At 39.3% G+C, this 21,903-nt stretch overlaps 2 protein-coding genes across 2 annotated transcripts; both read right to left on the reverse strand.

The window, feature by feature from the left end:
* Positions 1-935: 935 nt before the first annotated feature.
* Positions 936-9,632, reverse strand: LOC108606545 (phospholipid-transporting ATPase ABCA1). The gene is made up of 13 exons (XM_033294611.1): positions 9,318-9,632; positions 9,114-9,256; positions 8,414-8,497; positions 8,217-8,357; positions 8,018-8,157; positions 6,986-7,962; positions 6,803-6,923; positions 5,393-5,583; positions 5,001-5,338; positions 4,303-4,946; positions 2,998-4,244; positions 2,206-2,932; positions 936-2,153 (listed from the first exon to the last, which is right to left on the reverse strand). Exons 1-13 carry the CDS (start codon positions 9,611-9,613, stop codon positions 1,296-1,298), a joined length of 5,907 nt encoding a protein of 1,968 aa, XP_033150502.1. The 5' UTR covers positions 9,614-9,632; the 3' UTR covers positions 936-1,295.
* On the reverse strand, positions 9,633-21,630 carry LOC108604998 (NEDD8 ultimate buster 1). Its single transcript, XM_017994564.2, has 6 exons — positions 21,428-21,630; positions 21,102-21,321; positions 20,589-21,050; positions 19,732-20,523; positions 19,217-19,668; positions 9,633-9,709 (listed from the first exon to the last, which is right to left on the reverse strand). The coding sequence occupies exons 2-5, from the start codon at positions 21,219-21,221 to the stop codon at positions 19,219-19,221; spliced, it is 1,824 nt and encodes a 607-aa protein (XP_017850053.1). The 5' UTR covers positions 21,222-21,321; positions 21,428-21,630; the 3' UTR covers positions 9,633-9,709; positions 19,217-19,218.
* Positions 21,631-21,903: the final 273 nt, after the last annotated feature.

Consider the following 21,903-nt stretch of genomic DNA (forward strand, 5'->3'; position numbering starts at 1 on the left):
TTTTACGACTCACCTGTATACATATATATATGTCCTTACATGCAGCTGTGCTTGTGTGTGTGTTAATTCGGTTATGAGTCCTGGCAAACGAACATTTTTAATTATGTTGATTTTTCGTTGATTTAATTTCCGTCGCCTTTTTCAACTGTGCGTTGTGTTTTATTCTTTTTGCCTTTTGCTGCAACGCAAAAAAAGGCGTAAATAAAATTTAATTTAATCCTTTGAAAAAATAATTTAGCTATGCACGGTGTGGCCCAAAAGCAAATTATAAAAGCGCGCTGCCAAAGAATTTGTTACCCACTCTTATAGCCGATCCGAGCATTCAACCTATTATGCCCGTAGTAGAAATTTCAAAAGCTCTCATTTAAATACCACGAACACGGACACAGACACGGCACTGCATTGAGGCTTGTTGGGAGTCCTTTGTGGGGTTGGGTTGGCCAGTCAGCTTTTATGCTGCGTTTTAGTTAATGTTACACCATTTGGTATAATTACTTTTATTCACGAATTTTTCGCGCTTTAAGCAGCTTAATTAAAAATGTAATTTTTTCGTTTTTGGCTATGCAAAGCAGTCGCTTTATTCTTCATTTACTTGCCTGCTTTGCGTTTATCCTTTTAATTTAATTGTAACCAATTTCTTACCCACGAAGTTAAGCTGCAGTATTGATGCATTGATGCATAAAATGTGCAGTGCGTTTTATCACACACACAATCATTTAAATCAATAATTAATTTGATTTAAATTTGCCAACTAATCAACGCAGCTTAGCGGCTTGGCAGCGCACCAAGCAGTTTACAGTGCGCTGTCATTGTATGCACAGCTTTAAGCTATTGCACTGCTTTGGCACAGCAGACAATTGCTCAATGCTACAAATACAAGAGGCCGCTGCGATCGTTTTATTATTACAAAGCATTAAACAAAATACATTTTTCATATACACATATAAAATTTAGCACGCATGCTTTATTTGCATAATGCTAAATATAATTACATAATTATTAAATTCTATAAACTGTGTACAAACACCAAACGCAACATTGCACTCGCCGGCGTTTTACACATAAAGAAAATTAAGTCAAAGTTGAACAATTAAAGCTCTTAAAATTGTGCTAAAATTAAAAACACATACACAGATAATTCATAAAGCTAACTAACACCCCCCCGAAGAAAGTAATACATAATCACTGGAATATAGCGCTAACTTATCACAATTAATTTGTTACCTCTAAACAAGCAGTTGGAAAGAATAAAGAAAAGAATTATTGTTATAATGCAAGAATGTGGGCATAGAATGTTAGGTGGAGGTCTCCTCATAGCCACGATGCACATAGCCCGACTTGAGCGATCCACCGACGGCAGCCGACTTGGCGGGCAGATCCGTGAACCCATTGCTGGGCGCCTCGCAGCTGTCCAGGATGCGCTCGAAGACCGCCTCGAAGCGACAGCGCGTGATGGCAAAATGTGCCGGCATCTCCAAGCTGGCGGCCATTTGCCGCACAGCCTCGAACAGCTGCGCCAGCGTGGGCAGCTGCTGCTCCGCAGCGCCAGCAGCAGCAGCAGCAGCTGGCTGCCTAATCTTCAGCAGAAAACGCAGATTATGCGCATAATGCTGCAGCTCACAGGCGCCGGGCAGCTGCTGCGGCAGCAGCTTGGCCAGCGCTGCCTGCTGCATGGGCGCGCAGAAGCAGCTGATGCTATAGTAGCCGCCGTACTGCGCCTTCAGCTGCGCCGGACTGTTGCTGGCCACCAGTTGGCCGTCCTTGAGCACAGCGACGCGCTGGCAGAGATGCTCGATCTCGCTGATGGAGTGCGAGGTGAGCAGCACGGCGCGCTGCGCGGCGAGCAGCTGCTCGATGGTGCGATAGACAAAGGAACGTGTAACCGGATCCATGTCGCTGGTGGGCTCGTCCATGAGCACGGTGGGCGTGTAGCCGCAGCAGCTGATGGCGACGGTAAGTTTGCGTCGATTGCCGCCGCTCAGACGCTTGACCTGCACATGGCGATAGCTGCGCAGCTCATAAGTGTCCAGTATGCGCTCAAGCAGCTGATCCAGCTGCCGAATGCCACGCAGCTGGCCATAGAGCGTGATGCACTCGCTAACAGTGAGCAGTGGATCCAAAGGATTCGTTTGCGGGCAGTACGAGATGTTGGGCTGCAAATACAAAGCATTAGCTTGGATTGGAACGATAGTTATGGACACTTACATCCTGCAAATAGATGTCGCCTACATCTGGCAGCAGCTGGCGCGTCAGCAGCTTGAATATGGTGGATTTGCCGGCGCCGTTCTTGCCCAGCAGGCCAAAGCATTCGCCCTGATGCACTGAGAAGTGCACCTGGCGCACTGCATAGCGACCACGACGATAGGCATGCCAAAGATTCTCCACACGCAGCGATTCGCCAGCGCCAGCGCCGCCGCCGCCATGCAGCGCGTAGCTCTTGAAGATTTGCTGCACATTGAGCAGCTTGAGCTGTCCCAGCTTGCGCAGTTCGCGTCTATACTGACAGTCAAGCAGTGCAAGCAGCTGCTGCCAAATGCGACTGAGCAAATGGCACTCGATGAGCACATTGATGAGCAAGCAGAGCACGCCAAGCAGTGCAAGCGCACTAAAGTGACGCTGCAGCAAATCGCTGCGCAGCGGCTGCTTATACGAGTCAATGTCATAGCGCTGAAAGACCTCGGCGACCATAAAGTTCTTGCACAGCTCCAGCAGACCATCGCCCAGCGCATGCTGTGGAAAAACCAGAAAAGCGCTATTCAACCCATGACGCAAACTGTCCAGACTGGTGCCCTCGCCTATGACGCCCAGTATAAGCACAATGCCCATGGTAACTAATGGAATAATAATGTTGGCGCAAAATATTGAGACAATGGCAATGCTAGAGTCGCTGAACAGCTTCTCCGCCACATGCACAGCGGGCACGCAGGCAAAGCTGCAGAAGAGAGAGCATAAAAATGAGCAGAGATTGGATAAAGAAATTTGTTGCGCGACACTTACCTGAACATCAACGAGAGCACCACAATGCCCGCCAACTGCTGACGCGCCACAAATATGGGCATATTAAACATAAGCACAATGCACAGGCAAACCAGCAGCGCCAGCAGCATAATGAGATAATCCCAAACAAAGGCCACCAGCCAATAGGTAATGGCGCCAACGCCGCTCAAGCGCTGCTGCAGCTTCTCGCCGTGCATGCGCTCATTGACCAAATAAACGGCGCTGGCAGCAACAACCAAGCCAAAGGCTATCAGCAGTATAAACACCATGCAGCTGTCGCCCGCCTGGCGCAGCACAGAGCTGGTGCTCAGCTCGGCAAAGCCAAGTTTCCAGGGCTCGTTCAGCACGCGCAGCTCGTAGCTGCTGTCGTTGAGCGTGGAGCGCAGCAGCTGCGCATTCAAATCGTTTAGCCACGACACCATAGCATGATAGCCTTTATTATTATACCAAACAGTAGCGCCGCTGCCATTGAACGCATAGCCGCCATAGCGTCGACTGCGATACTCTGGCCAGCTGTGCAGTATCCAATCGTAAGCGTGCTTGGAGCTATTAAACTCGCCACACTGCTGCGCTGCTTGACACTGCGACAGCAGCGGCTGCTGCAGCGCTTGCGTAAACTTTGTCGACTGCTCCTGGCTCAAAAACTGCACGCTGTCTGCGTAGAGCGCGCGCGTGAGCGGCAGCACTGTATCAAAATCATCCTCCAGTCGATAGCTAACGAACCACATGGCGCAAAGTTCAAAAATCGCAGGCAGCAGCAGCACGTAAAGCAGTAAACGGTAATTGCGCAGCAAGTGACGTCGACGCTTGTCAAGCAGCAGTGCAAACTGCTTGCAGCTACTTGGCTGCGCACTGCTTACTTCGCGAGCTGCAGTTACAATGCTCGCGCTCGCTGTTGTGCCAGTGGGCACAGCCGACTGTTCGGCTAGATGCAGTTGCTCGAATTCCTGCTCCAGGCAGCTGCTGCTGCTAAGCGACAAGTCGGCAATGTGTCCAGCTGCTTCCTGCGCCTGCAGCAGCTCCAGCAGCTGCACTGCTTGCGCGCTTAAATTCTGCGCATAGCTGGCGGTTATAATTAGCTGCCCCGGCTCCGCGCCCGACTGCAGCTGACAATGCTGCAGCAGCTGCTGCGCGCGCTGCTTAATCAGCACATCAGTCTGCGCATCCAGGCAGCGCAACTCCAAGCGATAATCCGCTGTAACCAAACGCTGCAAACTGTCGCGACTATGCTGCGCTATAATGCGACCCTAAAAATGTTTAAAATGCAATTAGTTGACTGCAGCTGCTTTGCCTTGTGCGACTTACATGTCGCAGTATAAACAGCGCATCGCTTAAATACTTGGCCTCATCCAGAAAATGTGTGGCAAAGATCACAGCGCGTCCTTGACGCAGCTGCTCAATGAGCTGCCAAATGTCCTTGCGCGCCTTGGCATCGACGCCATTGCAGGGCTCATCCAGTATAACGACGCTGGGCGAAGCTATAAAAGCAATTGCAACACATAGACGTCGCTTATAGCCGCCCGATAACTGATGCGCATAGTAATGCTCATGGCGTCCAAAGTTCAAACTCTGCAGCGTGTTGCGCACTTCAAGCTGCGCCTGCGCTGCTTGCGCGCCGCCCAACTTAAGCTGCGCGTACAGCTCCAAATGCTCGCGTGCCGTTAGCCTGGGTATCAATATGTTGTCCTGCCAGCAAACGCCAGCGTTATGCTCGCCGGCGAGCAGCACTTGGCCCGTGGTCTGCACCGTTTGGCCTGTCAGCAGCTTGATCAGCGTGCTCTTGCCTGCGCCATTGCGTCCCAGCAAGCAGCTGACCTGATTGCGTGCAAAGTCCAGGCTCAGATTGGACAGCGCATATTTGTTGCCATAAACTTTGCTTACGCTGCTCAGCGTTGCGCCCAGCTTGGCGTCCAGCGGCGCGCGCGTTACGCGCACAAAATTGTAATTGGCTGCAATTGAACATAATTAAAAACTTCATTTGTTTGCCATGTTGCTGTACTCACTTTTCTTATAGCGCTGATAGGCATAACCAATGCCCGCGTAGATAAACATATCGATAACAAACATCAGCAGCGCCAGCGCGCACTCGCTATGCGCCGGCCCCAGCTGCAGCAGCTGCCGCAGGCCCAGGCCCTGCTCCTGCAGCTCGTAGCGCATTAGCTCGCTCCAGCCCTTGGCAAACGCCGTGGTCAGCGACAGATTCACCAGCGCATTCTGCCACAAGCTCAGCCGCGCATCGAATAGCAGCACAATAATAAATGGACACAGCGTTATGAAGAACAGCAGCGCAGCTGCCACAGCGCCAATGTTCGAGGATATGAAAAAGTTCGAGCACATGTAGCTGCAATTAAAAAAAAGCATTAATAACAATTAAAGTATTGGGACGCTAACTTACCAAAATGATATGAGACAGATGCCGAATATCAAGCAATAGCACATCATAAAGCACCAATTGGTATAGGCCAAGATGCCGCCAGCGTAGAGCACAATGCTGACCAATACAAAAATGGCCAGCAGCTCCACAAAGCTAACAATTGTCCAGGCCAGCAGCTCCGAGTGCGCATGCAGGCCCATGGCACGCATTAGCTGCAAGCGAGCAGAGAATGATTTGAATAACAAATATATAGCTAACAACTAACATTTATATTATATTTTGTATAATTAAGCTTGTAAATATATAAATAAATGCTATTGACTGCATTTAATGCAATAAACATTTTGTACAAGCAAACTCTGCAGTACTAAGCAGTGCACTGCTTCATTAAACGTTTTGCTTGCATCGATTGTAAGCAATGCAGTCAAATTTATCGATTAAAAAACTTTGAACTAAGCCAAATATTACACAAATTAATTGTTTTATGCCTTTTTATGTTGGCACAACTCAACACAATTCAAATTATTTGGCAAAGTTATGAACTTATAAACAAAACAAAACATTTGCTGTAAAATAACAAACTTTGTTAAGCTGTTAACTTAGCGAAATGCAGTTCGATTTCAGATTTTCATGTAGCATTAGATGCTTAAGATGCAGCTGAACTAAACTGCATTTAAAAATTGTAAAAATTACGAATTTTTGGCGGCAGCGCTAATTTTTATTTAATTTCAAAGCGACAACTCAGCTAAAAAATTCGTTACAAAAATTCGTTTTATAACTCTAAATGTTGCTTAATGTTTATAATATATACAAATTATTTGGAACAAAATAGTAGACAAAACAAGGCAATTTTCTGTGTATTTCACAAAAGCTTAGCAAAATGAAGTTTGATTTAAAAGTTTGTTGCCTTGTTAGATTTGTAAGTTGCATAAAAACAAAACTGCAATTGGTAGTTCGAAAATTACTTTTATATTTTTGCCAAAAACTGCAATTTGCTTAAATTTCATAATTAGCAGTTAGCACTCACCAGCCTTTAGTTATTATTTTGTAAATAAAATAAATTTCAAAAATGCAAAAAATTATAAAGTAGCAATTGCTAAATTTCTTTTAGCAACAATGCGAGTTATACTTTGACGAATGAATGATTTTTAAAAATGTTATGGCTAAAAAACCAATGCAGCCAATTTGCTTTTATTATAATAAAATCAATAAAAAAAATAGCTGGCATTGTTTAAACATTAGAAGGCTGTAACTCAGCGACAAACATATTAAGTAAAGTAAGTATTTTCCCACAAACAAATAGAGTTACATCAATAAGAAATTGTCACATTGTTTAAACCGAACGCTGCACTTGGATTTAAGTTAAATTTCATTATTTTATACTTCATCATTAATTATATATATTAATTATATTAACGAATTGCGACTTACCATGCTATTGCGACTCTCACGCATCCAAATGCGTTCACGCACGCAAACGGCAACGGCAACGACCAGACCCAAGCAGTAAGCCACCTGCACTGCTTGAGCGAGATACAGGCCACGCTTGAAACTAAGTGAGACAAATGACACATATAAATAGAGAGAGAGAGAGAGAGAGACAGCCTAACTTACTCATCGCTGCTGTAGGCAGGATAGGGAAATTGTTTAGTATAGAACTGCATATCATCGACTGCGAATTTCTGCGCTTTGTTTGCTCTGCTGGCGTCACCAAAGCTGCTGAGCAAATCGAGCAAGCCCTGACGCTTGACTCTGCTGCTGGCGCGTCTAACACGCGGCTCTTGCTGCACATCGCTGTTCAGCAGCAGCTCCAGGGGCTGCAAGGTGGTGGGCACATCTGTTGTGCTCTCCGCCTGCTCCAATGTTGTAGTTTCTATTGCAACTGCTGCTGCTGCTGCTGTTGTGGTCTCCACATCGAAATCATCATCAAAGTCATCATCGTCAGCCTCATCCACGCGCGTCAAACTGATCTTGGGTCGCGTGCTCTGCTGCTCGTCTGCATCGGCTGCCAGCTCCTCAGGTGTGGGTCCCAGCTGCTGACGCTTGTGCTTAATGATGCCCAAGTCGACCATTTGCATCAACTGCACAAAGCCGCGATGATACTTCAGATCCACCAACATGCTGCCCGCTGGTCCGGGAAACCAAAAGCGATTTCTATTCTCGAACGTTGGCTGCGTATTGTCCGTATCCATATGCAGTCGATAGCTCAGCTGTGTGCCATTGACTTGCTCGAAATTGAGCGCAGCGAGAAACAAACGCTGCTGGTTCAGCTCATAGGCGCGATGACGCAGCTGCTGCTCGTTCGGCACAGGCTCAAAGCGATTCGCCGAGACGCAGTCAAGCAGATCGCTTAGCGTATTAAAGATTTCATGTATCAGCGTATTGTTGCGTATATAATTCATGGCGCCTTCGATTTCAGCCACATCGAACGCCTCGCCAATCAAACTTTGTATAAAAGGCGAGCGCGCCAGCTTCAGCAAGGACTCGAAGCTCTCCTGCACAGTTTCGTTGCTGCGCAGTTTGGTCAGCAGCGACGCAGCAGCTGTTGCCAGTCGCTTAACGCGCAGCAGCTCCTCGAACGTGCCATTGGTCTAAGTAGCAAAACTCTATTAACAATTGGCTAACAATTTAAATTAATTCACTTACCATCTTGACTATGCTTTCAGTTTCTAAATTAGCCGGCGTATACAATATCTTGCCCTGTATTATTGGCTTAATAAAATTCCACGTCAACTTGCCCTGATTCGTTGATGTAACATCCAAATACAAACGCTTGCAGTACTTGGCTAAAAAAAAGGCAAAACAGTTAACAAGCTTGCACTAAAATTCAACCTTTAAAATTTACTTGGCATCGCCTGCAGCTCCACATCGTTCACTTCGCTAAAGTCCTCCGAGTAGAGTATGTCATTGACCAGTGGTATGCTCTCGGTGCTGGGAAACGGATGACCGCAGAGTATTGTGCCCAGCTTGACAAACGTTTCGCGATCTGCAGTAACAAATATTTCATTATATATATAATTTTTATAAGTGACTTCAACTTACTTGAGAACAGTTTGGATACATCAAAGCTATAGTTCATTTGTCTTTCAATTTCGGGTACCAAGGAAATCACATTGCCAATGTTCTCTAAAAATTTTAAAAGAAAAACATAGAATAATATAGAAAATAGATATAGGCATTAAATCTTAAGTTTAAAAAACATAGAACCATAGAAATAAGTTATTAAAAACATAGAATCATATAAATAAGCAAAACCTTAAATTTATAAAAACATAGAATCATATAAATAAGTTTATAAAATATAGCAAAACATATAATCATAGAAATAAATTTATAAAAACATAGAATCCTATAAATAAGCATTAAATCTTTTAAAAACATAGCAAAACATAGAATCATAGAAATAAGCTTATAAAAACAAAGCAAAACATAGAATTATAGAAATAAGTTTATAAAAACAGCAAAACATAGAATCCTAGAAATAAAAGCATTAAATCTTAAGTTTGAAAATAAATAAACAAAACATATAAAAACATAGAATCATAGAAATTTGTTTATAAAAACATAGAGTTTTACAAATAAGCATCAATTCTTAAGTTTATAAAAACTTAGCAAAACATAGAATATTAGAAATAAATTTTATAAAAACATAGAAACCAAGAAATAAGTTTATAAAACATAACAAAACATAGTAAAACATAGAATCATAGAAATAAGCATTAAAATTTGCACTTTTACTTACTTTGTATGAGATCAAAATGTTTGCTTGTCACTAGCGTCGTTACGGCCGTAACAAAATTCACTTTTTCCGGCAAATCCACAAGCACCTCAAAGAGCTGATCATCGGTTACCAAAACGTTAACCACATCAATAACCGCATGTAAACTTCAAAGGAGAACAAATCAAATGAAATAAATGAAATAAATTTGTAAGTTGATCGACTTACGGTGCATTGAGCCACTTGGAGTACTCCTCATAGGGCTCGGCGGCCTGGCATTTGTTCTCCAGACTGCATATATAGGAATAAGCACTGGGCACCATGGAGTTCTTGGTGGGCAGCAGGCGTGTGGGAAACTGGCAAGCAGCCACTGGCTCGGAGCCATACTTCAGTCGAATGATATAGAGCAGCATGAAGATGAGCACGGGCCAGGCGAGCAGCATTAGGGTGAGTCCCTTTTGGCGCCAGCGCACAAGCAGATCCTTGCGCAGCAGCGCTTTGACCTCGCTCATGCAAAAGGACATGATGATAAATGTTGTTGTTGCTGCGGTGTAGTGTTGGACAATGCCACAATTAATGTGCTTGTGAGTTTAGTCCAAATCATTGGCACATCTTGGCAGCTGTAAATAGTTATAAACAATTAATGTGTAAAAGCCATAAATAGTTAACATAAGCTAGTGTTAAAAATATTTGCAAAAATGCAACGAAGCGTTAAGTTGCAACAAGGTTATGCCCAAATTAAGTCAAAAAATATTTGCAGCTAACTAACAGTTTGAATATGGGTACACTGAGCGAAAAAGTTATGCTGAACGTGTCTAAAATTATATTTCATTGCTTTGTTGCTGCTTGAAATTTTACAAATATTTTGAATATTAAAAAAATCAATTGTTAAACATAATAGAAAACTAATATTTCTTAATTATTAATTAATTTATTTAGCGCAGCTAAAAAGCTAAAATCCAAGTGTAGTAGACCACCAAAAATTTAAAACATTAACTAACTTTATAACTAACATAAAACAGAAGAAGATCAGCCCAAGCTTTGAAGCGAGTCATGCCCATTGAAGCTCCCAAGCACTTCCTCTGCCCAAGTCAAGTTCTTCTGCAGCCATAAAAGACAATTGAGCATTGAGTGAGGCCTCAGCTTAAGTTGGCCAATAAAAAGTTGGCCAGCGTCGTCGTCGCAGTTTGTTGGCTGTTAATGCTTTAAATTTTGGCTGTTTTATTAGCGTTGCGTTATGACTGAGACTGTGGGAATGGCATGGCATTAAATTTATAGGCTTTGGCTATTTACAAAGTTTCCTCAAACACACACACACAAACACATGTATGTGTGTGTTATTTCTAATTGTATTGCGCTTATTGTTAATTCATATCCGTTAATGCCGCAGTCAGGTTTGCCTTGAATAATTGATGCTGTCAAATGCACTCGTCTCGTATTAAAGAGCGACTAACTAGCGCTAGTACACACTTGCAATTATTATTATTATGCGCTGTTGTTGTTTTGAATTTTATAATTTAATTTAAACTGTTAGCCACGTTAATCGCATTGAGCTTTTGTCGCCAGCAGTCAATTGTCAGTCGTTGACTCAGAGTACAGTAATGCATAACTTTAATGTCCGTCTGACTGTCTGACTGGCCAATCAGTTAGCCAACAACAATTAGTCAAAAACTAGTTACAGCCACTTGAGACTCCAGCACAAAACAATGCAACAAAATAAACGCTCATTTTAATACACAAAAAATAATTCAACAGCTTATCGAATTATAAAAAAAAAAAAAACAAAACAAAACCAGTTAACATTTTGATTTGCATGCACGCTTGAGTTTTTCTAATTTTAACTGCTTAGGGGGTATTTTTTGGTTTTTTAAATTTCTTATTAAAGCCACAAAGCACAACAAAAATTTATACTATTACTTAATTTATTAAAGCTGCCGCCAAGCAAACTTAATTAATAATTATAAAAGCAAAGAGCATAAAGTTGCAACTGCAATAAGCTGTAAAAGATTGAGAGTTGTTTAAACACTTGCAGCTCATCAATTAGTCATAAAAAAAAACATAAACAAAAAAGACAGTTGAAGGTCAAACGCTTTGAGATTTATCTAATGTTGATAATGCTTAAATGCTGTGAATAAATTATTGACTAACTAACAAAATTTTGAAAGCAATAGAAAATAAATAAATAAAGTAAATATTAAGAAATTAAATGCAAATAAATAATATATAAATATATAAAAATAAATAATAAAATATACAAATTCAGAACTTATTTGCTCCAAAAAAAAAAAAATTAAAACAGTAGCAAATTTAGCAACCAAATTAAAATAAAAACATTAAGCAGAATAGCTGCTTGAATTTTTTATAAATAAAATACAAATTGTTCCTTATTAACAAATTTAATAAAGCTATATTATAATATATAATTGTAATTAAAAAATAGCTTGCAAAATTTATATAAAATATTGCAAAATTATAAAATTTTTATTTATATATTTTTTAAATATATATGGCCATATATAAATATAAATGCAAATATATTTTTAACTTTTTGCCTAAAGAATTAAAATTTGTGTTAAGATTATCAGCAGCTTATGCAAGCGCCTGCGTTTTGACAACTAGATGGCGCCAGTGTGCGCACTCTCAAGCTTGACTGCCAACCAGTTACAAACAAGTGCAATTGTATTTGTTGCTATTGTTGTTGTTGTTGTTGTTATTGTCGCTTGAAAGTGACACAACTTGCAGCTTGCTAATTATGCGACTTGTGATTGCGCATTTTATTGAACTATTTGCAAACTGATTGCACAAAATAAACGACGCGCCATACGAAATGTGAAAATATGAAAATGAATGAATGAATGAGGCAATGCAAATAACAAGAACATTTGTACAAATATACATGCCTACATATATATTTGGGTTCATATGTTGCAACCTGGCCTCATTATCAGCACAATCAACTGAGAGAATCTTTTTACAAGGCAATTGTTAACTTAAAGAATTCTACAGCTAAATGAAAAATAAAACAATTGCATGTTATATTTAACATATTAGTGTAATTTTTCAACACACCACACCATATGTAAAACAATACTATATATAGCTATATAGTATACGCTGCCGGCTTACTAAGCCAAGCACGTACTTGGGCTTAGACTCAAAGACTCCCAACAACAATAAGCAACTCTCACTGCTGTTGGGAATCTTAACAAATTTAATGCACAACTGTTTACAATATGCGCATGTATTGTACTTTTATTTTTAAGCTTAATTGCTTCATTACAATTTAAAGCGTCGACGCAATTAAATTTAATTTAACTAGCCAAGAACAAACTGATTTTTTTTGTTTTTTATTATATGTAAACAATTTATTGTGAAATGGAAATTTTCTTATAAAGAATGTCTATCAAAGCTGTTGACACAGCTGACAAACGTTTAAAATTGTTCACGTTTTTTAAGCTTTTAATTATTTCAAATTGATTGCCAGCGTTTAATTTGAAAGAAAGAAATAGGCAAAGCATGAGCGTAGCTAGCAGTTCATTTAAGGGGGGGGTGAGCAGTTCGAGCTTTACAATTAGTAAGAATATTATTATAATATTTAAGCAGCTAATGTATGACTAACTTTAGCATAAGTTTGCAGCACTAACTCAATTTTAATATAAACTAAAATGCATTTATAAATTTAAAATTACAAGCGCTACAAAGTTTAACAATCTAGCTAGTTAATAACTTTAAGCAAGTTTAAATACAACTTACTACGCCCATGTAAACAAATGTGTCAAAGTCTATAAGAAATTCTTAATTTTTCGCAAGCAAAGCTTGTTAAAATATTAAAAAAAAAATGCAAAAAAAGTTCAAGTTTTAAAACTACATTTAATATACTTAATTTAATCTAAGACTTGCTTAATATTCTATGCGCTAATTTTAAAACTACATTTAATACACTTAATTTAATCTAAGACTTGCTTAATATTCTATGCGCTAGGCAATTTTTATATTTATTTATTAACTTTTAAGCTGTTGCGCAAAAGGTTAATTCACTTTTTTCTAACTTAGCTAAATGCATTTAGCCATTAACCCTTGATATATGTACACTATTTAAACAGTTAGCCTATGATTACTGCATTCTGTGCAATAAATTAACTATTAGTCTGGCTTACAGATAACTGAAATGAAATGAAAATTTAACGACACTACGTGTTGCTTTAGCTTTAACCATTTGCGATTAGAGCGCTTAAGTTACGACGAGACGCCTCAAAAAGCAAACAAACTTGCATTATCGTAAAGTTGCAAGCATAAAAACCAAAAAAACAAAAAAAAACGCGTGACATTGGCTTCAAATGTCAACTGCAACAATTTTAGATAAGAAGCTGCCACATACATGAGGCTTGAGCACCTTGAGTGCCACACACGCCCACAAGTTGCACTAGAAACGAAGCGAAGCGACCAAAGTAATTTACAAACATAAATCAGAGACAAGAATTGTTGCTGAACTTTAAGCTATGCTTTAAATATTTAATATTTATGCTTAAAATAAGAATTTCAAAAATTGCTAATTAGTAGTAATCAAATCAAAATCAAAGCTTTAATGCCTGAGCTATACAACAAAAGCAAAGCTTGCTGCAATATTTATATAAAAATTGCATTAAAAAATATAAATAAAGTTTATACAAGCAATTTTAATTCCCTATAACTAGATTAAGCTAAATAAATAACCAAAAGAATTTTAAAAATATATATACTTAATTTAAATGTTTAGCATAGCAGCATAAAACTTAAGAAAAAAAATTGAATTGAATAAAAGTTACACTACAAAAAAGTTTAAAACTACATTAAATATTAATTATTTAAATGTGCAACATAGCAGCATAAAAATTGCAAATAATGCAGCAACAAAAAAGTTTAAAACTAATTTTCTTGCTTAGCAGACTCAAAGCAAAATAAAATAGAAATTTTAAAAATGCAGCCATAATCATTAATTAATGCTTGAGCTATAAAACAAAGCGTAACAACAAAGCAAAGCTTGCTAAAATATTTAAAAAAATGAATGCAAATAAAATTCATAAGCAATTTAAAAACTACATTTAATTTTATGTTTAGCATAGCAGCATAAAAACTGAAAATAATAAGCAAAACAACAAAAGTTACACTACAAAAATTTAAAGCTTTAAATGCTAAAGCTAAAAGCAAATTTATGCATAATTTTTGTAATTACTAAAATCAATAAAATATGAGTAACTCCACACACTTTGCAGGGTATACCCCCAGCCACTTGTCTAGGCTATTAATGTTTGAGAATCAATTTATCATAGTTCTATTAAATATGCGACCTTGGCCATGAGAGTCTTCAACTAGCGACAGCTACTAAAACTAAACAAACACAAAAAAAAAAAAGCGAATTCAGCGAACGCTAAAGTTTACACAATGTATAAAATAAAATTAATACAGTCCATAAAGTCCATTGATATATATAGAGATAAATATGTATATTTATTGTATTGTAGACTAGGTAAATAAATAGAAAACTCGTTTGGCTTCCATTGTGGACAAAGTCAATTTGCGAAAATATAAAACAAGCCAGAGACTCCCCGCTCTGCACCCCTTTCCAAACGATCACTCGTAATACTCGTCTGAGCTTCATCTAAATGCGTTTTTATTTTGATTAACCACTTAACTGTCATATATGCATAATATAAAGTAATATAGATTTTGTTGCTATGCATGCGCTCAAGCTGAAGCTGGAGCTGGGAACAAAAGCTTTGACAGCATGAGTTGACAAGAATTAAAAAAAAAAACTAAAACTGAAGAAGTCGCGTGTGCTATTTTTATGACTTTGATTTTGAAGTCAGTTATTTATAAATTTAATAAGCTTAGCGGGAAGTGCTTAGCAAAAAACTTTTATTTATTGTCTTGCAATTTTTGCTGCGCTTATTTTATCAACGCAGCGAGGTCAACGTGCAACACACACACACACACACACTTGCATTGTAATTAAGACGCGCTAAGCTATTGGCGCGTTCATATGTAAACGAGTTACTGCTATTATGATAATGCAGCTGCATATCAACATTAATACATGCACACATCTATACGTGTGTGTGTGTTAACTTGAGCTTGAGTTTGGCATAAGTTGCTTCAAGGGCTCTAACTGGCTGCGCTTGCTTTAGACTTTGCATGCGGCAAGGATAGCAACAAAAAAAAAAAATACCCTAAGTTTATAAATTTCAGCATTTTACTTAGCATTGCTATTGAAAAATTGCAGCAGCTTTTATATATTAGTCTGCCTATATAATTTGCTTAATTTTAATAGCATATAATTTTGTTTAATAATTATAATTAATGCTTAACGTGGCTTAAGCTGTTTTAATTAACTTATTTTATTTATTCTTTTAAACTAATTTATTTAATCGCCAAGCTGGTATATTTATTGCCTTTGTTTTAATTTGTTTATTTTGCAATTTTAATGATTTGGCATAAAATATATGAAAATAATTTAATTATTATATTTTTTGTAAGTTATATATTTTAAATTTTAATATAATAATCAAGCGTATATTCATTTGAGTATTAAAATTAATTCTTCAAGTATATATTTATAAAATATATATTAAATTTTAATATAATAATTATAGCATTTATTTATGCATTAAAATTTAAAATAAGCAAATTAATTTGACACAAAATATATGAAAACGAAAATTATATTCATACATAATCTATTTATTTTAATTTTATTGCAACACTTAGTGCTATTTATCTATATAAATAGCAACATTTTTGTATTTAATTCTTCAAGTTAAACAAATTAATAATTATATATTTTTCTAATTGCAGTACCTTAACCCTTGAATTATAATAAACGAAGAAAATTGTTTTTAAATGTTGGCTTTTGAATAAACATATTAAAAAGTGATTATGTTTTTGTACTTTTCGCTCATTTGCTTAGTTAACTCGTCAAACCGGACCTTATATTGTTTATAAGCTTTACAATTCTTGGCATTTAAACCGATTTGTATTATAAGCTGCAGCTAAAAGGGATTTGTGTTTTCACTTTTTTTCTAAATTGTTGCTTTTGTTGTCGCAGCGCCAAATATGCAATAACAATAGCTGTAATACTAACAATAACAATAACAGTGACTGATACTACGTGCTGGGCAAGAAAAGAAATGCCCAAGCCCCAGTTCAAGCCCAAGCCCAAACCCAAGCCCCAGCCTAAGGTAAAAGTAAGTGAGTGAGGGTGCCGCCTTATACGCACTTTTAATACCCTACAAATAAAAAATAGAGTTATTTTCACACACAAGTGTTTTTGCAATTGTTAAAACTTTGCTTGATTCGTTAGCAATTTAATGAGTGTGTGTAGGGCATAAAAATAAATCAAATTGAAAGCGTTTACAATTAAAGTGAAATAATAACAGCTGTTGAGCTGAAAAGTTTTCAATTGCGCTGCTTTGGCTGCTGCTTCTTTTTATATATTACGTATTTTTCGCTGTGTGTCTTACTTCTTTTTTTTTTAGTTGTTGTTGCTTTTGCTTTGGCTATTTCGTGTGAGGAAGTCAAAACTTGTAGTAGACGCAGTTGAATTAACTTACTTGCAAGCCCCCGCTGCACTTGTTCCAAAGAAGCCGCTGCCACTTTTGGTTTCTACAAACACAAACACACACACACACGCACACTATGCAGCGTTTAGCTACGAACACCAAACAAAAACAAAATAAAAACTAAGCCACGATTTTCGGCGTTTTACAGTTTATTGCTGCGCTGCGCTGCTGCTGCTGCTTCTGCTTCTGCTTTTTTGCTTTACTTTCAATTAAACTGCGCTTTTTAGTTTTCTTGTCATTGATACTCTTTTGTTTGTTTTTGTTGTGCGCACGTGTAAATTATTTCTTGCGTTCTTTTATGCACTTCTTTGCGCTTGCGCTGCCGTCGCTGCTTTGTATATACAAACAAAAAAAAAAGCAAGCTGTATGCACTGCTTGGCTCTGCTGTCGCAATTGAACTGAGCTTAGCATCGCGCGCTGATGGAAAATTATTTGATTTCTCGTTGCGCCGACGCGACGCAGCGACGATCGACGAAGCTGCTGCTGTCGCTGTCGCTGCTGCTCGCTCAGCTGCTGCTGCTGCTGCTGTCGTTTTGCTTGTGTGTGTTTTGTTTTTCGGTAACTGAACTCCCCCATTACTTTACCTGCGCTCAGCATTACTCTTGACTTGGAATCTTTCGTGATCTTTTCTAACTGTAACTGTTGTTTTTTCTTTTTTTTTTCGTTTGTTACATGCACAGTGCATAGCGTGCAGCATTTTTGGTCTGAGAGCTGAACTTTGGCCTACAAAACGCATGTGTGTGTGTGTGTGTGTGTGTGTGTGTGCGTAAGAGCACAACGCAGCTAATTAACTATAGTAGCATGGCTTTAATTGCGAAAACGTTTCCTATTTGTTAATTCTATAGTTTAAAGACATTCCATTTTTGTAACATGACATCTCTCTATATAGTCTATTAGATTTTAAGAAATTATAGTGCAACCTACTCGAATTTACATCGAGTTGAGGAAATCGCATTATTTTTTATATACAAATATAGCAATTTACTCAAAAAAGTATTTTGTCGTTTTAATGTAACTGCGTATTCTATTCTGAACAGTCATCGTTACGCTAAAGCGTCGTCAGTGAGGCGTATAAACTTCCTTCTTCACGCACCTTGCACTGTCATCAGCGATTTGAAACGTTAATGAATTGGAACTTAATAAAGTTAGAACACAACCGCAATGATCCTTAACAAATGTATGCAATTTAATTTTTATAATTATTATTTTGTGTCAAAAAGTTTGCAAAAACTAAGCAAACAGCTGCATATTGTTAGATAAATAAATACCAAGAATGTTGTAGTTTATTTATATGAAATTTAACACGTTCTTATAACGGAAAAACACTTGTGATTGCGATTTTTATTCATATCAGCATGGGCGTAATTTGGTGCTGAGCTAAAACTCAAACATAATTAGAGGCTAGCATAGATTTGCTTTTTTTTTTTGATGCTCAAATTGCTCAAAGCCCTGCGATTCTTAAATGCTTTTCCCCTCCCACCCTTGCCGCCGCCTACCTGCGCCAATAATTAGTAAACAATGGAATTTGACTGGCGATACCCTTCAGTAATCATCCAACAAATGATATAGCAAATATGATTTGCAAAACATGGAATCATTCTAAGCGTAATGACCACAACATAAATCTGTCTGTATTGAAGTGTCCAAAAGTTTGCGCTTCGTTGCGCATAATTGCCAAACTCATTAGAAAAAAATAATAAAAAAAAAAAAAAAGCCAAGTGGCGCAAAAATTGTCAAATTGAATACAAACGTTCTACCAATTTTATACATAAACATTCTAAATTGCACGCAAAAAAGCTTTGGAGATTCGTTAAGTCATTATAAATGTAATTATAGCGTTTACTAAATAAAAAATATTGATAAGATAATTGCAGCTAACCAAAATTCAACTAAAATTCCCAGCGCCCTGTCATTGTGACTTCGACTAAATTAAGAAATAATATAGCAACATAACTTGACGTAGTCAAAGTTCGTTTTGTTTTGAAAAACCTGCTTTCGTTTGCTTTAGTAACAAAACAAAGACCTTAAAGAAATTAATCGTTATAAAAATTGACTTAACTATTAATATGCATAACCAAAAAAATGAATTAGGTTTGAAAATTTGTGAGCTATTTAAATTTTTCTTTAGCTGTGTCAACAACCATTTTTCAAGTGCTCAGCAGCATTTTTGGTAGCGTGCAGCTTTTGTTTGCTTCTCAAGCAGTGTTGGTAAGCGGCGCAATTCAAATTTGAATTTAAATTGTAAGCAGACACAGCAGCCTTTAGCCCTGGGCAAGGTCAAGTGTACAAAAGTCAATATAAATAATAAAAATCAATCAACATTAGCAACTATTTGCCATATAAAGTCATACACATGTCATGATTACAGTTATGCACATGCATTAGACAACAAACGAAAACCAGTTTTCCTTTTTATTTGCTATAGCATGCTCGCACACCCGACGCCAGCCAGCCAGTGTGCAATTAGACACACAATATATTCATATAAAATATATATATATATATGTATATGTATATTGAAAAACAACTTACACTCACTGCTCTAGCAGCTTGCGATACTCGAGCAACAGCTGCTCCTCCTGCACCAGCGGCAAATCCAAATAGTCCTGTTCATTGTGCGTCAAGTCGGCATGCAAACGTTTATATGCGTGATAGGCTGTCAGCTCAGCCTGCGCCTTTTGCAGCACCGAGTCCATGAGTCCACCAATTGCACTGCCCTGTGAGGTGGATGCAGCTGACGCATCGCCGCTAGCTAAATTCATAATGCGCTCTACAGTTTCCATGAGTTCCTCTTCGCTTTGCAGTGACTTGAGCAGAAAATCTGTTGCCTGCTCCAGTTGATTGCGCGTGCTCTCCAAAGCAGCGCGCGCTGCAGCTTCTGGAAAACCCAATTGCAGTAGCGTTGCCAGCTGCAGTGCATCAGCGCTTGGCGTATCGGGCAAATCATTGCTTAGCTCCACAGCATTCAGCTGCAGCAGCTCCAGCTGAAAGACAAACAGAGCGCGTATTAAACTCTCATTCCCTAGCACAAAGCTGGCTCAACATACCGCACGTGGCACATCGTTCTTGCTACGCCGCAGCGCAGCCGATGCCAAGCGTCGCTCGAAGCCCATTTCGATGAGCGTGCAAACGCTGCGTGGATTCACCCAGTCGCTATCCTTAACTGTTTGATTCGCATAGCGTCGATGCAATTCACGCTCCGCTTTGCTTTGTTTGCGTGCATCCTTCATTTGCTGCTTGCGTTGCTGTATAAACTGCACAGCGCGCTCAACGTTGCCGGCGCTGGAGCGCAGCGCTAGACGCGCCTCGCTCACATCGAAGCCCATCTCCACCAGCAGCAACAAGTGCTCATCGTTCACTTTCAGCTCGCTAAGCACTTGCGCAGCAGCCTCCAAGCGCTCGTAGGCAGCGTCACGTTCGTTCTGATGATAGAGCACCACACCCTGCAGCAGCTGCAGACGCATGATGAGCGCGCGCTCCGGACAGCAGCGTCCCTTAAGCGCATAGAGACGTGAATAGTTCTCGCCATAGCTGCGGCGAAAACTGCGCTCACAAATGTTCAAGCGACGATCCGCATCGGGGAGCTGTGAAACATTCTTAAGGCAGAGATAGCACCAAACGATATCCAAATTCAGCAGCGCATAGTTATCCACAGATTCCAGAAACTGCGAGTTGCACGTATTGAAACGCTCATCAGACTCCAGCAGCAGCAGCAAAGCCTCCTCATAATCCTCACGTTGCATAGCAGCGCGCGCCTTTTCGCAGCAGGCGGTGGCAATGAGCAGCGCGCGATTCTCCTCGGGCGGCAAAAACACTGGATTGCCATCCTGATCCTCCATCTGCAAGTAAAGCACACGAGTTAGAGCAGGCAGGCACTATATAGTGCATATAGCTAAATATAAACCTCCATGAGCTGATTCTGTGAATCCGCCACTGCCTCCACATCGGCCATAATCTTGGCAATGCGCTCATGCAGCAGCGCTCCATTTTGATTGTCATCTCCGCTCACAATTACAATAAGCTGTTGATTGTTTTTTAGCTGCTGCGCCGCCAGCGTTATATGCGGCGCTAGAATGCGTCCAGCTGATATGCACTTGACTTGATTGGCATTGCTTAGCTGCAGCTTTGTGGCGATTTGATGCTGCAGCTTGGAGCCCAGTTCATTTAGATCACATTTAACGTCCAGTATGCTGGTTGTGCCCTTGCGATTGTCAATGCGTCGCACCTTAAACGTAGCCAGACCTGTCTCACTAAACTCGCGACGTGCAGCAAGCTTGCGCAGCGCATTGTCCTGCAGCTCGGTTAGCACACACTTGCAGTGGCTCACATCCAATCCCAGCTGCGCAGCATATTCATCAGCCAGACGCTGTTCAAACAAAAACTAAGTTTTATTTTATTTCTGCATTTCACAACTTACCTCTATGGATGCCTCTATGCTGCCCATGCCTTCGGAGTAGTAGGGCTCCTCCCATAGCTTTACACCTTGCGCCTGCAAACGTGCACGCACCTGATGAAATATATTATCTATATGCGACATATCTCTTGCTCTGTTTCACAATGACTGCGCGATATCGAACTGTTGGAATACACGTCACAAAGCAGCAGCAGCAGCAGCAACAGTGGGGGCCAGGGCCAATCTATACATAAATATGTAAATATTTTGAAATTAATGTTTATGTTGTGTTTTATGTTTATGTTTCAACTTTCACTGTGCGCTTATGCAGCTTATAATGCACAACTTACTTTGAATTTAGTGCAGTTAGCTGATGTTGCAACTCTTTACATTTTATGCGCTGCAGCGTGATAATTCAATTTCGTGTGTGCGTGGTTCGTAATTTCAAAACAAAGTGCGTATTATTTTGATTATTAGCACCATTAGAGCAGAGCGATAAGCATCTTACAGTTACAATTCACGTGTTGGCACGAGTAACGAGTCATGCTCATAGCTATGCATAGCAAACAGCTGCTGTAAGCGAGCAGCCAGCAGCAGTTAAGCAAATTCAAATTGCAATTTTGTGGTGCTTTTTAAATTTTTGCACTTTTCAAATGTAACAATACATTGAGTTAAGTTACATTAAGTATAACTACACATAAAATAGCTTATTTTAAGTTTGTAACTGTTTGAGACTGGCAGCTGATACAAACGTTATGCTTGAGTGCACACAGGTGAACAATTTGTGTCCTGCCTCACATAGGCTGCATTGCCGCAGCTGTCACAA

Source organism: Drosophila busckii, chromosome X (genome assembly GCF_011750605.1).
Source record: "Drosophila busckii strain San Diego stock center, stock number 13000-0081.31 chromosome X, ASM1175060v1, whole genome shotgun sequence".
In the NCBI taxonomy this organism is placed as follows: domain Eukaryota; kingdom Metazoa; phylum Arthropoda; class Insecta; order Diptera; family Drosophilidae; genus Drosophila; species Drosophila busckii.

Excerpts from the sequence above, each read along its gene's own strand:
- LOC108606545 (XM_033294611.1), bottom strand. The coding sequence starts at position 9,613 with ATGTCCTTTTGCATGAGCGAGGTCAAAGCGCTGCTGCGCAAGGATCTG. Across the intron at positions 5,584-6,802 it reads GTGAGAGTCGCAATAGCATG|CTAATGCGTGCCATGGGCCT; the intron begins GTAAGTCGCAAT and ends GCTCGCTTGCAG. Across the intron at positions 4,947-5,000 it reads CTATCAGCGCTATAAGAAAA|CCAATTACAATTTTGTGCGC; the intron begins GTGAGTACAGCA and ends GTTCAATTGCAG.
- LOC108604998 (XM_017994564.2), bottom strand. The coding sequence starts at position 21,221 with ATGTCGCATATAGATAATATATTTCATCAGGTGCGTGCACGTTTGCAG. Across the intron at positions 21,051-21,101 it reads GCATAGAGGCATCCATAGAG|CGTCTGGCTGATGAATATGC; the intron begins GTAAGTTGTGAA and ends TTGTTTGAACAG. Across the intron at positions 20,524-20,588 it reads CACAGAATCAGCTCATGGAG|ATGGAGGATCAGGATGGCAA; the intron begins GTTTATATTTAG and ends CTTTACTTGCAG.